Source organism: Rhinatrema bivittatum, chromosome 2 (genome assembly GCF_901001135.1).
Source record: "Rhinatrema bivittatum chromosome 2, aRhiBiv1.1, whole genome shotgun sequence".
NCBI lineage: Eukaryota > Metazoa > Chordata > Amphibia > Gymnophiona > Rhinatrematidae > Rhinatrema > Rhinatrema bivittatum.
The window spans coordinates 308126427-308141550 of record NC_042616.1 but is presented as its reverse complement, the minus strand read 5'-3'; the positions used below and the strand labels follow the sequence as shown (position 1 = coordinate 308141550).

Sequence of the window (15124 nt, the reverse complement as noted above, 5' to 3'; positions counted from 1 at the left end):
AGGCAGAGCTGTAATTGTTGAAACATGATACTAGTTTTCTTTCATAATATGTGGCGAAATAATGTGAAGGTTAAAACTATCAGCGTTTTTAAAAGCTTTGGAAAAGCACAGAGAGTTGTTAATGGGGAGAAGGCTGCATAAAGCCAGGGATAAAGCAGATTACTAAGACAAAATGAGTACTGTGGCCTTTAGCTGCTATGGTGTTCTCTGTTTGTAATACTTTACCCAAATTCTTTATCACTACTGAAGGACAAATATCTGAAAACAAAATCAGATATTCAAGATTAAAAAAAAAAAAAAAAAAGATAATAAGCCTGATCTGAAAGTTATTCAGAACATGAAAGAAGAGGAGACAGATGATTTGTCAACGCCTTCCTGTTACGCCCATCAGTCGTAGACGGCTGCGACCTCTCTTGCTCATCTCTTTTTTCCCTGCACCATCAATCATTGGGAGAATGGCGGTCTCCGCCAGCCAACACCAACTTCCCGGGTGTCCCCGGGACAGTGTGGGTGCTGCCGACCGTCATCTTACTTCCGGCATCACCTAGGTGCGTGCGCACAGGGCCTCCTTATGAATACGTTATGGCGGGAACCTCGGTGGCATCCCCTCCCGATGATGTCAACACCGCTAGTGTACTTATACTGACTGGCCCATTGCTAAGACAAGTTAGCAAGGAGTTTTCTCACTTTTTAAATCCGCTCTAACTTGGATCTTCTGTCCCAGACTCTTCTCCCGGCATTCGGACGCTCTGAGTACCCGCTCATCAGGGGCTCTTCCACGTCTTGGCTATCCACTCCTCAGAGGTCCCTCCTGCCTGGGACTTCCTGACCCGCTCCTCGGGTATCTCTGCTGGGACTTCCTTGTGTGAGTACATTCTCCAACTTCTATCATCTTACTGAAGGTTCCACGGGGCACTACCATTCTTCAGCCTGTCTATGCTACTCTATCTGTGCCTCAGGATCCTACACCATCTTCACAAGATCTACGGCCTGCCCCCACTCACAGATTTCATCAACCTGCTAGCTCAGACCTCTCCCCCAACCCATTCATCTGGTGAACATGAAAGTACCTGGCATGATGGCACCATTTGTCCTCTCCAAAATAAGTTTACATCATCTAAATCCCCCCTCAAACATCACAGCCTCCCCAGGAGCTGAAGCTCTTCCAACCAGGCATACCTCCCAATACAAATACAAATAGGCCCACTCCAGGTATTGGATGGAAGAGCCTCAGATGCTGGGGGAAGGGGAGAGGTTCATTACAGGCAGATATGCACTCATCCGGCAAAGTGGCACAGCATATATGAGCTCGGACACCACACACCCCTCTCGATCGACGGAATAAGCAGTGTCTGGCCAAGGTAGAATGTTTGATTACAATGAGTCATGCCATTTTATCCCCACATACACATTAGCACAGTTGTATCATCCATCGTAAAGAATGGAAGAACAGGATTGCTTATATCAAAAGCCAATTTGGGATAATGGTGTATGCATTGGTGTGGTAAGAAAGATATGAGCCTAGCATCACCCTCAGACAGATATAGACAGAGGATAACACAGCACATCACTCGCCTAGACACATTGTTGTTTATAGACTACCTCCAGCACTTTGGTAAGCTACTGAAGCCCAGATTTGCTGTTCCTGGTCTGTTCATCATCAACCATCAATGATGTCTGTGCCAAGCTTGTCCCTACCTACTAATGAGGCAGTCAACTAATTTTCTCCTATTTTTATTGCTTGTAACAAACACTGATAAATTCCCAGGAAAAATAAAATCAAAACTGAAAACAAAGATCCCTAGTTACTATATTCATCATCTTTACTGAGAGGTCTTTACTCATACATATTTTATCATACATAGTTCAACACAAAACATATCTTACACCACAAAATTTTCATTTATAGAAAAAGATATCATAGCCTCAAGTACAAACTTAGGGGGTCATTTCCTAAGGACTACTGGCTATTTAGTGCATTTAAATGGCATAACAGAGGACTATTCCAGAGATATCTTGAGCAAAAAATTGTACTTAACATCAATGTCACATAAATATCACAAGTGCAAAAAGTGTAGCTTAGTCCAAAGTATTTCTAATTCATTTTTTATTGAATCTTTATACGATTTATATATCGGCAACTCCACTGTTGAAGATTACAAAGGATCGGGTCCCCCGACACGGACTCGTGTTTCGCCGTAGCTGCGTCGGGAGGGACATGGGCTTCAAACAATTCCGTATATTTCAAGATGATGCTCCATCATGCTCCCAAAGCCATTTTTAAAGGGGCCAATAGTCCTAAATATCCCCCCCCCCCCGAGGTAGATTAAAAAACAAACAAACCAGGGGGTTTCCATAGACTCCTTGTCCCACCCCCTTCTGTCACTCTGGAGGCAGCCATAGTGTAAAAAAATATATATATATATTTTTCACAGGTCAGGCCCGGCCCCACCATCAAACCTTCCCTGTCACATTAATCTTCAGCCCCCTGAAGCTTCTGGACCCCTCCCAGCACATATATTTGAAGCCATAGTGACGTAGTGGTTCCAGGCCTGGTGGTGGCCATTTTTCAAAATGGCATCAGCTGCCCCTTCATTTGATAGGAGCAAAAGCTTGGCCCAGCTGACAGGTGCCATTTTGAAAAATGGCTGCCATCCAGCCCAGAGCCTATGGGATGCTCTGGGCCCCTACTATACCATTTTGGCTTCAAATGTAAGTGTTGGGAGGGGGATCTAAAATAACTTGAAGGGGGGAAGTTGGTGGTTTGGACCAACCAACCTATGAAAAGTTTTTTTTTTTGGGGGGCGGGGGTGTTTTTTGGGGTTTTTTTTTTACTATGGCTGCCTTCAGAGGTGGAGGGGAGTGCATAGGGTCTATAGAGATCCCCAGGATTTTTTATCCGTCATGGGGGAGAGGGGTTATATGGTGCCATTGACCCCTTTAACACAGGGTGGCCCTGCAGTCCCAGAGCATCCAAGCATGATTGTTATGGGCCCTTTATATCACTGCGGTATTTCACTGCAAGGGAAAATACCACAGGATTCACAAAGCAGCAGTGACAATTACCACTGCTTTGTAAGTCCCGCAGAATTTTTCCCTCCACGAAAAATGTCATGGCTAAGTAAATAAGGCCCTTAGCTTGTAAGCACTTATGGGGACAGGGAAATACCTACAGTACCTGAATATAACTCACCTTGAGCTACCAGTGAAAAGACAAGAGATAAATAAATAAAATCACTAACATTAAAAAAATAAAACTTGTAGTCTCTTGTATGCTGGCTGATGGTTTAGTACTTTAGAGAAGTTTAGTACTTTAGAGAAGAAGAGTAAGTAGACAAATGAAGGAAATGGGCCAGGCAGGAAACAGAAACAGGAAAATATATCAGAATGCGAGCCAAATCTCAGAACGTCAAAAAAACCTAAATGTAACCTCTGATGGTGCTGGCACTGTGGTTCAGGCGATAGCACTGCATACTGCAATGCAGGAGATCCAGTTTTGGATCTCCCATCCATCAGGGCTGGTGAGGTCTGAGAATACCAGAGATGTCTTGCACTTAAGGCTGGTAAGGAAGGGAATTCAGCTGTCACTATGGAGTAAGTCCCTGCCAGCCAATGAGGATACCCGCCTACAGAGCTCAGACCAGTAGGGGTTCCCCTGAGCCAACCAGGAATACCTTCTGGAGAGTGAAAAAGGGTAAAAACAAAAAACCCACCTTGTGATATCCAACCGGGTAACCAAGTGATATGAAAGTGAGCCCTACAACAAAGAACCCATGAATATGCGCAACAACAATGATCAGCACTAGAAAGCAACATCCTAGTTTCCCAAGAAACAAAAAATTAAGATGGTAAAGATACACCCAAGAGGAAAAACTTATTACATTCATGCAGATGAATGATCACCTTTAGTTACAAAAAAGCTAGCTGTACCCTAGCACAGAAAGCAGGTACAACAGCCATGCAGTGACTCGAGCATGCACCATAAAGAGCACATGAAATCAGATTTCAAATCATACAAGCATTTGAAACAGCATTAAGCAGGCATAGTAACTGCAGAAGTATTGATAGTTCTGAAATTATTAATGGATCTTTAAATGTATTATATGACAGTAACTTATATACAAGCGCATGGGCGCACATGTGCACGTGTTCATCAGCTCGTACCCAGAGACTTGGCCAGTTTATAACAAACGCACATGTTATAAAATAGCTTGACCGTGCGCAGATGTGTGAGGCAATTTTAAGCGGACGCGTGCCTATCCTCGCAAATCCCACGTACGTGGGGGGGGAGTTTAAAAGACAAGCACGCTGACGACAGTACCAGTTTCCCCAGTTCGCCCAGGTTTGGAATAGAACTTCTAAACCCCTCTAGTTTAAGAGCCTCCCTTCTCCCCTGTTAGCCCGACCCTTAAAACCTCACCGATCTATTTGTCTTTATTTTATAACTTGCACATCATCCATTGCGGAAGACAAGTGACTCAGCAGGGAACTCCAGCTCGCACCTGTGCACATAAGTATTTATGCACAGATTTCAATGTGAAATCCAGGCACGCCCAGGTCATGTCCAGACCCCGCCCCTTTTTTTGGAATTTTTCATTTGTGCGCGTAGCAGCAAGTAATGCATGTTCAGGCAGCTTTTAAAATCCACTGGGCATGCGCCGGCCTGACTTGTATGCCTATCTCTAGGCTTAGCTGGCATGCTGGGCTTTTAAAATTCACCTTTAAATTTGCAATGGTTTTAAAAAAGTAAGGGGAGAAGATCAATCAAATCGTGCTTTACTTTTATTAATTCATTAACTTGCATTTTTCTTGGGTCATGCTGAGATGTTGTCCTTTCTCTCTTGTGATCGCTCACTCAGAAAAAAGCTACCCATAAGGTTTTCCTTCATGAATACTGTTCATTAAAGCCCGGATTTTAAAATGGCCACATGCAGTAAATTTCGGGGTTTACCCGCATGGCCAGGTCTTGCGTGTGCCATGTGCATTTTACAATGGGCCCGGCCACGCGTGGAAACCCCAGTTTGTGCAGAAGTGTCAGCCGAGGGAAAAAGTGCGGGCTGGGTGGTCGTGGTCTGGGCGAGGAGGGGCAGGGAGGGGACCGGCTGGGACCGTAGCCATTAGGCCCTGGTCCTGGGGAAGCATACGCAGGCAGCGGGCCTGCACACGGAACTTACGTGTGCTCATTAGAGCATGTAAATAAAAAGACAAAAAAAGTTAGAAAAGTTAGGGAGGGTTTAGGAGTAGGGGAGGAGAAGGGAAAAGGTAGGAAGACCAGGTAGGGGGTGTAGGGAAGTTCCTTCCCAGTTCGCTCCTTTAAAATCAACCCCTAAATGCATTATAGTGCAATTAATACCTGGGATTCCCCCTGATAGAGCTGTCAGTTTAATCAGACTTTTCAGCTGTCATCTTATTTTTAAAAAAACAGATAATTCTGTCCAGCAAAGAGATCTGCCCAACCTAGAACTTGTAAGGCCTTGAGTAAAAGCAAGACTGCACGTGGAAGGGGTTTGGAATTGAAGTGAAGATTGAAATCGCCCACAAGTATGGTGTTAGATAAATCTACTGGTAAAGTAGTCAAGGATTCTAGGAGAGGAGATAGATCGTTGGTAAGTAACCAGGGGGACAATGAACAGTACAGAAATTTGCAATAGTGGAAGAAACAAGCATCAATTCATATGGATATATCGAAGTCAGGGTTTTTCTGTAAGGTTGCAGAGAAGCTTTTATAATAAGTAAACCTCCCCTTCGGTTGCGGGGTGGTTCTGAAAAGGGAATGTAATCCTCAGGACAGATAGTACTCAAAGTTATGTGGTTATAATCAAACAGCCAAGTCTCAGAAATTAAGACGGCATCAGGTAAATATAATGAGATTAGATCATGTATAATTGGAACTTTTTTCCTTATGGCGTGAGCATTTATGATTAGGAGAGAAATGGAAGTATTAAAGTGGTATTTTTAAAAGTAGGTGTCATGGTAATCAAAGATTTTTGAAAAGGATAAGGTTTACAACGATGTGTATTTAAATCACCATATCTTCCATTACCGGTAATTGTTTAGATTTGCATTTTGCACAGGGGAAAAAAATATCAGTATATATGAGAAGAATACAGAGAGAAAAAATAAAACAAGAGCAATATTAAGATGTAACTTACAACAGTCGGTAAGCGAAAATCTTGATAGCGTGGAGAAAATTGTGATTCAATGCATGTAGGTGATGCACGAAGGGGTGCACAAAGGGGCATGTCTCTATGTCGCGCTCCTTCGGCGCACGACGCACCGGTGCACGGCACCTCTGGTGTCATGCTGGGCCCCTATGCTGGCGCCCTCATGATGATGTCACCAGAGGGGGTGGGACGTGAAAACCCTCACGGCTCAAGGGGAGCTGCGGATTATTCTTCACAGCAAGTGGCACAGTCAACAGAAATAGGTTCCAGCCCTTGATAGTGAGTGAAAAGCTCCCGAGGATGGAGTAGGGAGCTGAAAGAGCAGCAGTAGAGTGTTCCAGAATACCCCTCAACAGCTCCTTTTTTTCCCTCTTCATGTTTAGGGGCGACACTGCCAAGTACACATGTTCTCATGAGGTTTATAAAATAGCATATAGGTGTGTGTATGCTACTTATACATCTATATACTAATCTTACATGTGCAACCTGTGTGTGATTCTTTGAGAATTACCTCTATCATATATATGGATACAGCATAAACAACCCAAAAAATCCTCCGTGAAGAAGGCTTTTAAAAGCTAGAATATATCAACTTTTTTCCCTAAAATGTCAAAGCTGGTTAAAGAAACAGTTGGTCAGAAAATAAAACAGGATACAGAAAGCCAAGGAACAGGAAAGCTGATATTTTGAAAAACTCAGGTAGTACTGCTGCTTTACAAAGATGTATTTTCTTTCACTGCAGGTACAGTATCTACCAAAGCTGCGGTACTTTTGCAACATGACATCAAGATATTTTTGCTTTCAATATTTAGTAATGTACTGCTTCCCTCCCAACTTATTCAGGGAATAAGTTGTTTGCATAGCAGCTTCCTGATTTTTTTCAGCTAAACTAAGCTGCTGCTTTAAGGGAGAGATCATATGATTGAGACTTAAAAGAAATGCTAATTATACCTGTTCTGTACTCAACCATTTTAGAAGGAACCCCTGGTTTCTGTAATAGATATTATTCTGAAATCAGCATTGATCACCAGAAGGTTTTCCAAACAATAATGAAAGACAGACCATGTAAAGAACAACAGATCTCATACTTTATCTGATAAGGTAATACAATCTGATATGCTCTTCCCTAATTGCTTTCCTGTAATTTCTTCCCCTGATTATGTAAATATATTTCTCATCTAAGAAACTAGTTGTCTTGGGAAGGAAGCTAACTGAGAAAATCAGTTTAATTAGAAGAGTGCGTGTAATTAAGTCCTATTGCATTATTAGAAATAAGTTGGGCAGCTACATGCTAGCCACGTAGCACACATAGATGTGTTCTTGCGATAAATGACTAACAACTACATACAGACAGACAGATGAACAGATACGGTGAAGCGAATAGGCATGTGCCTAAAAATGGATTGGGGTTTGTTTGTTTTTTTCAGTTTTTCAAACATACACTAATTTTAACAAAATGTCATTTGTTTTTTAGGGAGATTATCCTATAATAAGCAAGAGATGTTTATTGATAAATATTCACTAATACTCGAGGGTTCCATGCCCTTGCAATAGTTTATTAACCAAGCCATGCTACGAGGTTCAGTGAAATCAAGCTCTAGAAATTTCTTTCATCACCAACAAAAAAGAATGTTCCAAAAGCAATGGTAAAATGTTTATTATGAACTTCTAGCAGCATACAACCAGCATGCACATGGAACTAATTCTCGAACATTATGTAACAGAAAAAGAGAAGAAAACCATTTACATCTTAATTTTAATAAAATGACTGAGAAAAAAAACCTCATGTTTTGTATAATTTAGTAAATCTTTCATGGAAGCAGATCATTCATTGCTGATTTTTTGTTTTGTTCTCTATACATCATCTCTTGTCATTGGCAAATCAGTATAGTCATATAAAAAGCTCAAGTTATCACTTTTCAACATTTCACATCAAGCAATTGGCAAGATTCTTTTTATTTTTCCACTTAATGTTGACAGCTATCAATAAAATAGTTCTCAAGAACAGCAGGTATTCTTTTGCCATATTTAGTGAATTAAGTATGCATTTTAAGAGACATTTAATGATGTAATTGTAAGATGAAACAGGGTCATTTATCAAAATGCGTTAGGGCCCCAGTGCATGTTAAATGGAGTCTAGCTTGGGATTTAATGTCAGAAATAACTACACCTTTTTTTGCATTAGAGGGGGATAACGTTTTTATCGCACGACCATGGCCATTTTCGTGGATCATATTCCTGTCTTTGTTGATGGGAGGGAAGCCAGAGACATGGAAGAGACCAATTTTTCTCCAAGAGCTGATGAAAAGGTGCCTTTCATTCCAGCCGAGAGCTGCATGCTGCTCCAAAATGAATGAGTGGCAGACCTGCTGGTAGGCCTAAGGCAGAACATACAGGGCTTCAATAAAGTGGTGAAGGAAGAGATGCAGGGTGTAAGAAAGGAGATGCAGGGTCTTGATCAGATGCTACAGGAGGAATTGTAGTCCATGACTTCTGACTTGAGGGAGATGTTCTAGCAAATGCCTCCATGGCAGCCACAGCCAGCATGGAACACTCATTGGCAGCCACAAAGCCCCTGGATTCATACTCCACCTTCATTTGTACCATCACCACCACCATGGTAGGATCCTCCATCTGCTGTACTTTCATCAGCCAAATGAGAAATTTCCCTCGTGTGTCTAACACCGCCAATACTGCTGGTTCCTACTCATAAGAACATGCCATACTGGGTCAGACCAAGGGTTCATCAAGCCCAGCATCCTGTTTCCAACAGTGGCCAATCCAGGCCATAAGAACCTGGCAAGTACCCAAAACCTAAGTCTATCCCATGCTACTGATGCTAGTAATAGCAGTGGCTATTTTCTAAGTCAACTTAATTAATAGCAGGTAATGGACTTCTCCAAGAACTTATCCAAACCTTTTTTAAACCCAGCTAAATTAACTGCACTAACCACATCCCCTGGCAACAAATTCCAGAGTTTGTGCGCTGAGTTAAAAAGAACTTTCTCTGATTAGTTTTAAATGTGCTACATGCTAATTTCATGGAGTGCCCCCTAGTCCTTCTATTATCCGAAAGAGTAAATAATCGATTCACATTTACCTGTTCTAGACCTCTCATGATTTTAAAGACCTCTATCATATCCCCCCCCTCAACCGTGTCTTCTCCAAGCTGAACAGCCCTAACCTCTTCAGCCTTTCCTCATAGGGGAGCTGTTCCATTCCCCTTTATCATTTTGGTCTCCCTTCTCTGTACCTTCTCCATCGCAACTATATCTTTTTTGAGATGGGGCAACCAGAATTGTACACAGTATTCAAGGTGTGGTCTCACCATGGAGCAATAAAGAGGCATATTATGACATTTTCCATTTTAGTCATGTTTCTGCTAATTCCCTTTCTAATTATTTCTAATTATTTATTTATTTATTCACTATTCCCAACATTGTTTGCTTTTTTGACTGCCACAGCACACTGAACCGACGATTTCAATGTGTTATCCACTATGACGCCTAGATCTCTTTCTTGGGTGGTAGCTCCTAATATGGAACCTAACATTGTGTAACTATAGCATGGGTTATTTTTCCCTATATGCATCACCTTGCACTTATCCACATTAAATTTCATCTGTCATTTGGATGCCCACTCATTTGGTTCCATCATCTTGAAGGTTTCCTCCTTCACCAAAACCTTTATCTCTTCAAAGAAAATATCCCCCCCCCACCCCCACCTCAAATGACATAGGTGGGGACATCCCCCTCTGCTGTTATGAGGATAGCCTCATTGTGTACACCAGCTGAAATGGAAAAGCACACCAGTGCTGCCAGCCCTTCATCCTCTGGCTTCCCAAACATCAGTTTTCAGGAGACCTCTCCCCTCTGGAGCCCTCTTGCAACTATCACCCCTTGCCACTGCCATCAGTGTCTATGGCCTCCAAAGGCACTGAGAGTGGCCATATGCCATTGTGAAAGGCACCAGAATTGGGCAGTCCTGGGGACCACAGTCAGCCCCAAAAGGAGAGGAAGACTCAGAAAAAAATGAATGTGTTTGCTATACTCCTTCACCTTTGAAAAGTATCAGAGTGTTCCTTTCCTCTACAGACTGCTGTTGAGTCTGACGATGGATCTCCTGCAATTTCTCCTCACTCAGGTTGAATGCCTCATCATCATCATCTTCATCATTGGGCCCCCCCTGGAGGAGGCAGGCTTTTGGCCAGATTATGAAGTATGCAGCAGGCTAGAAAGATCTTACAGACATTTTCTGGGTTGTAGAGGAGCCAAGTGAGATATCCCATGCTGATAGTCAGTGAGGCTGTCCCCTAGTAGAGACTGGAATGGGTCTCCTGGGCCAAAGCAAAAAGACCACCTAGAGACAAAGAAAGAGAAAAGGGCAAAGGTCAATTGCCGTGTGGTTGTACTAAGAGCAGCATACCTACTTAGAAGCCAACCCTGAGTTCTGAGACCTTCCTGGAAGCGTTCATGAATTCCTGTGAGAGGGTATAGCATTGTGACAGGATCCCAAATACCTAGTCACTTCATCCATAATGATCGCCTTGGCACTGCAGACCACCTGCATATTGAGGGAGTGGAAGCCTTTGTAGTTGCAGAAGGTGGTCTCATTGCCTGAGGGTGCCCTTAAAAGAACATTAGTGCAATCAATTATCCACAAAACTGAGGGAAAATGTGCTGATAGAAATCAATCATAATTTGTTGTTGTTGTTGCTGTCTTCTTTGAGGGAAAGATATATAGTGATGTGTTTTCCTGAGAAAACCCATTCCCTTAACGCGCGCTAATCCACCTCTACAAATGGACTGCCGCGGTAAAAAGGAGGTGTATGGGGAAACTGCGCGCCCCTAGCGCCTCCTCGGCAGCGAATGCCCAGAAGAGTTGGCTGTCAGCCGGTTAGGAAAATGGGCGCTCAGTTTTAAAGCATCCATTTTCCTTACCTGACCACCGGCACTTTTTTTTTTTTAATTATTTTTTTGGGACATTTTTTTAGTTACTCCGACTCAATACCGCCATGATATTAAGTCAGAGGAAGTACAGAAAAGCAGTATTTTCTGTTTTTCTGTACTCTTTTTGGGCTCCTCCTGCTCTGTGTGCCTCAGGTGCCCATTTTTTTTTTTTTTGTATGGGGGGAATAGATAATAGCCTCATCAACATGCATTTGCATGTGATGAGTGCTATTACCTACGCACGATTGGATGTGCTAACCCCCATTTTGCATCGGGGTTATGGACACACGTCCAAATGCGGATTAAACCGTGCGCTGCAGCCAGTGCACGGTATAGCATCGGCCTGACAGTGTTTTACAAGCAGAAATAGCCTTTAACAAAATTGCCTGCCTGCTGTGCAGGTAAACTTACACAAATACATAATGTTCGCACACACATTTACCTGGCCTATGCGGAGGAGCAGCCGGGGGCAGACATAGGGAAGGGTTTTGACTTGTATGCATACTTTTGCATTTTAAAAATGATGGACATAAACTTTCACAGAAAATTTGCGTGGATGATATAGCAGGTGCAACTTGTGCAGGTTTATTTGCTAGGATCATTCAAATTGGACTTATGTGTGTCAGTCCATTTTCAAAATGGGTGTAACGTATGTGCGTGTTTGCTGACTTTTTTATGCATAATGTTACAAAATTACTCCCAAAGTGGACGCTGTGATTGTCCACAAATATCTTTATAACCGTTAACCGGGGGGGGGGGGAATGGACACGTTTTATCTGCAATGGGAGTAAAATGCAAAAGTGATTATGAGAACCGTGTGACCTGCCTCAAGCAATGCTTTGGAAAGGCAGGATATCAATGTTCACATTAAAAACTAATTTCAATTCTCCACAGATCCATTACACTAGCAGGATCAAGAAAGTTGTATTAAAATGGCCTGCTGCATGTTTGATGTAAGGATGTTTATTACAGTATCTGCATTTCATATTCCAGTTGGTTTTTTTTAACAATTTATATTTATTTTCAAGAAAAATCTTGAAACAAATATCTATCTATGCATATCAATTGGCAAAAAAAGAAGATTAAAAACAAAAGTACAGAAACTAAGACCCCCCAAGAAGAAGGATCCATGAGCACAAGTTAATTGCGACAAAATAAAATGCCTCAAATAGATAAGCAAAAAAAAAATAAATCACAAATAATTTCATATTCTATTTAAAGCTGTACTATATGCGCTGGTAACTCATCTTCCTTCCCAGAGCTTTTCTTACTAAGTCTTTGATAACTGTTCTTTCTTTTCATGCCAGATAACTTCAAATGAGAAACACTTAGAGAGCCTAAAGAATGACGGGGATGCTCTTATCCAGACACTGAAGACACTGGCCCAAACTGCCAGGTGAGTTCCCCCAGGCTTTCAGGAATTTCCAAGGCTGAGAGCACCTCCCTCCCTTTCTTCAGAGACAGTCTTCTCTTGTAATCACCTGAACTAGGAGCACTACCAGCTTCTCATATTACTTTCCTGCCTCAAAACTCCTTTTATTCAAAGCTTTCTTGGTGTTTTTGTTGCGGTATACTTTGATCCTCAAATGTGGGAGGCCACAGCTAGGTTGCACATCCCAATCTTTTTCTTTTTTTTTTCTTTTCTTTCAGATCTCTTCTTTTTAATCAGATACTGGCTTATTGTTCATGAGCATGCTGGCAGCAAAACAGATTCCCCCCCCCCCCCCCCCCCCCCCCGTAGATGTTTTCAGAGTAGTACTTATACTAAAAATGAAGATCTTATAAATGCATAGTCACAGAGCAAATTACATATAATACTGTCTGAACACTTCCTGATGTGTGGTTTGCATTTGGTGCTCTGAAGGCAAGCAGGTCAGAGTCACACAGATGGGTCACATGACTGTGCTTGGTGCCAAACAGATTGATTCTTCCAGATCTTTCTCAAAAGGCTTTTCACTGCCCAGGCATGGTAGCTGCCATGCTGATGTGGTCCAGTGGCTTCTCTCAGTTGTTTGTTTGTTTTTTTTTTCCAATGGCTTTTCTTTCTGTGAGCCTACAGAGCTCAAGAACCTGTTTTGTTGGGTTTTTTTTTTACATCATGCTGTTTGTATAAAATCACCTAGACCAGCTTAGTTAGGTTTTTGGCACGTTTACAAGTTTTTCCCTTTTTTTCATCATTCTTTAGCGCTGGCCTGCACTTTTTTTCATTTTTGCCTTGTCAACAGCACTCATAGATCCAGTGTACTAAAGTGCTCTAACATCAGCCATTAGTAGGTGTGATAAACACTGTGATAACAGTCAATGTTAAAGAAATGCACATGAGGCAGATGTATGTTACCTAAGGATGTTATCGCAAGAATTTATCTAATCTACCTGAGATTTAGGCATTTATTTTGCATTAATGTGGCTGCAAAGCAGTGAGCGCACCTACTATTTTGCTGTGCTAATAGGTAATGAGCAGCTTTGCAGTTTTGCACATCATTACCTCATTAGTAGAGTTTTTGTGTAAACATCTCACAAGCTAATGTATGCCTGTTAAAAGTGCTGTTAACATATGGAAGCTGGACTGCGCACATTAAGAGCACTTTGTTTACTACTGCTTATCACTTCTATAGTGCTACTTGAGATTCACAGCATTATACAAAACACATATAAGAGACAGTCCCTGCTCAGTAGAACTTACAGTCTGTACAGTAAAGGAAGTAAACCTGTGCTCACAAGCCCTGTTCCCCGCCTAGAGGCTCAAAGGGATGTGGCCTATGAGCGCACTCTTAGTTCCCATTCTCACTGTGCTGTGAGGATCGCCACTGGAGCCGATGTCAAGGAGGAGGAGTCAGCGGTGGCAGCAGTAGGAAGAGTGCATGCTAAGGTGCAAGTACCAGGATTTCAGGGCAGCAGAAGGCAGGAAATTTCCTGCCCTCTTCCTCCATCAAAATTTGGCTGCCCAAGGCACAAGCCTAGTAGGCCTCTGAATAACCCCCAGGCCTGCATTCTTGCACACTCCAGCCCCCTCCATTCCCCTCACACATTAAACAACTCACCCATTCTCTTACCCTCCTACTCTACAATAGTTCCCTCTCGCCTTTGATCCCAACTGCTAATCCAGGTTTTGTGATCAGAAAAGGACAGTGGTGACTGCTCTGGCCGCTTTCTCTTCCTTTGCTGCCCAGGGCTGGTGTGAGCATTAGGCAGAGTAGGTGGTCGCCCAGGGTGCTGGAAGTGGGCAGGGCAGCAGAAACATTTTTGAGAACGGCAGTGTTGACTGGCGGTGTGGAGGGAGGAAGTGTGCAGTATGGCGCTTGTGGTGCATTTCAGGGCGGGTCTTGGTAGTAAAGCATAGAGAGAACGAGAGAGAGCTGCTGGGATGACGTTACTGCCTAGGGCAGCTGGACACGCTTGCACCGGCACTGCCAGGGCCATACTTTGAAAAGTGAGGGTCAAACCATGACACTTCTGCCCCAGACAGCAGAGAGAAAGCAGCCTGAGGCATTGCACACACCACTGTTCTTTTCTGACCACCAGCTTGGATTGGGGCTGGGGTAGGAGGGATAATAGCACAGGGTGGGGATGGGGGGAGAGAGATATGCACTAGCTGCCACCTCCATTGCTTCCAGTTCAAAACAGCTCTCAGTTTATTATAGTGATTCATCAGAGAATAAGGAATTTCATGCAAAGGTTGAATTTTGCAGCCCCTCCTGTGGACCTGTAATTGTGAGAGACTAGATGCACAGACAATAAGCATTGAAAGATTGATTCTTTTGACCTTATGAACAAAAATTACTGAAAAGTAGAACTGACACTGTTCTTAAGATCCTTAAGATTTTGGACTAATTTTCAGAATAAACATTTTTTTAAAAGGCAGATTTTCTTAGCATTCAGACAGGTTAATCCATACCAATGAGTTATGCACCTCTACCAGCAGATGGAGACAGAGCAAAGCTGACGTTACGGTATATATATACCCCTGCACTGACATCAGCCCGCTAGTATTCTCCATCTCCAGCAGATGGT

General features: G+C 42.7%; 1 protein-coding gene across 1 annotated transcript in view; it reads left to right on the top strand.

Annotated features, from left to right (window-relative positions):
- ULK4 (unc-51 like kinase 4) overlaps positions 1-15124 on the top strand; it is a 1180200-nt gene that overhangs the window by 1157143 nt on the left and 7933 nt on the right. The window contains exon 36 of the mRNA XM_029589702.1: positions 12421-12509. Within this exon, the coding sequence (XP_029445562.1) occupies positions 12421-12509 (89 nt within the window). The remainder of the gene's footprint in view (positions 1-12420; positions 12510-15124) is intronic.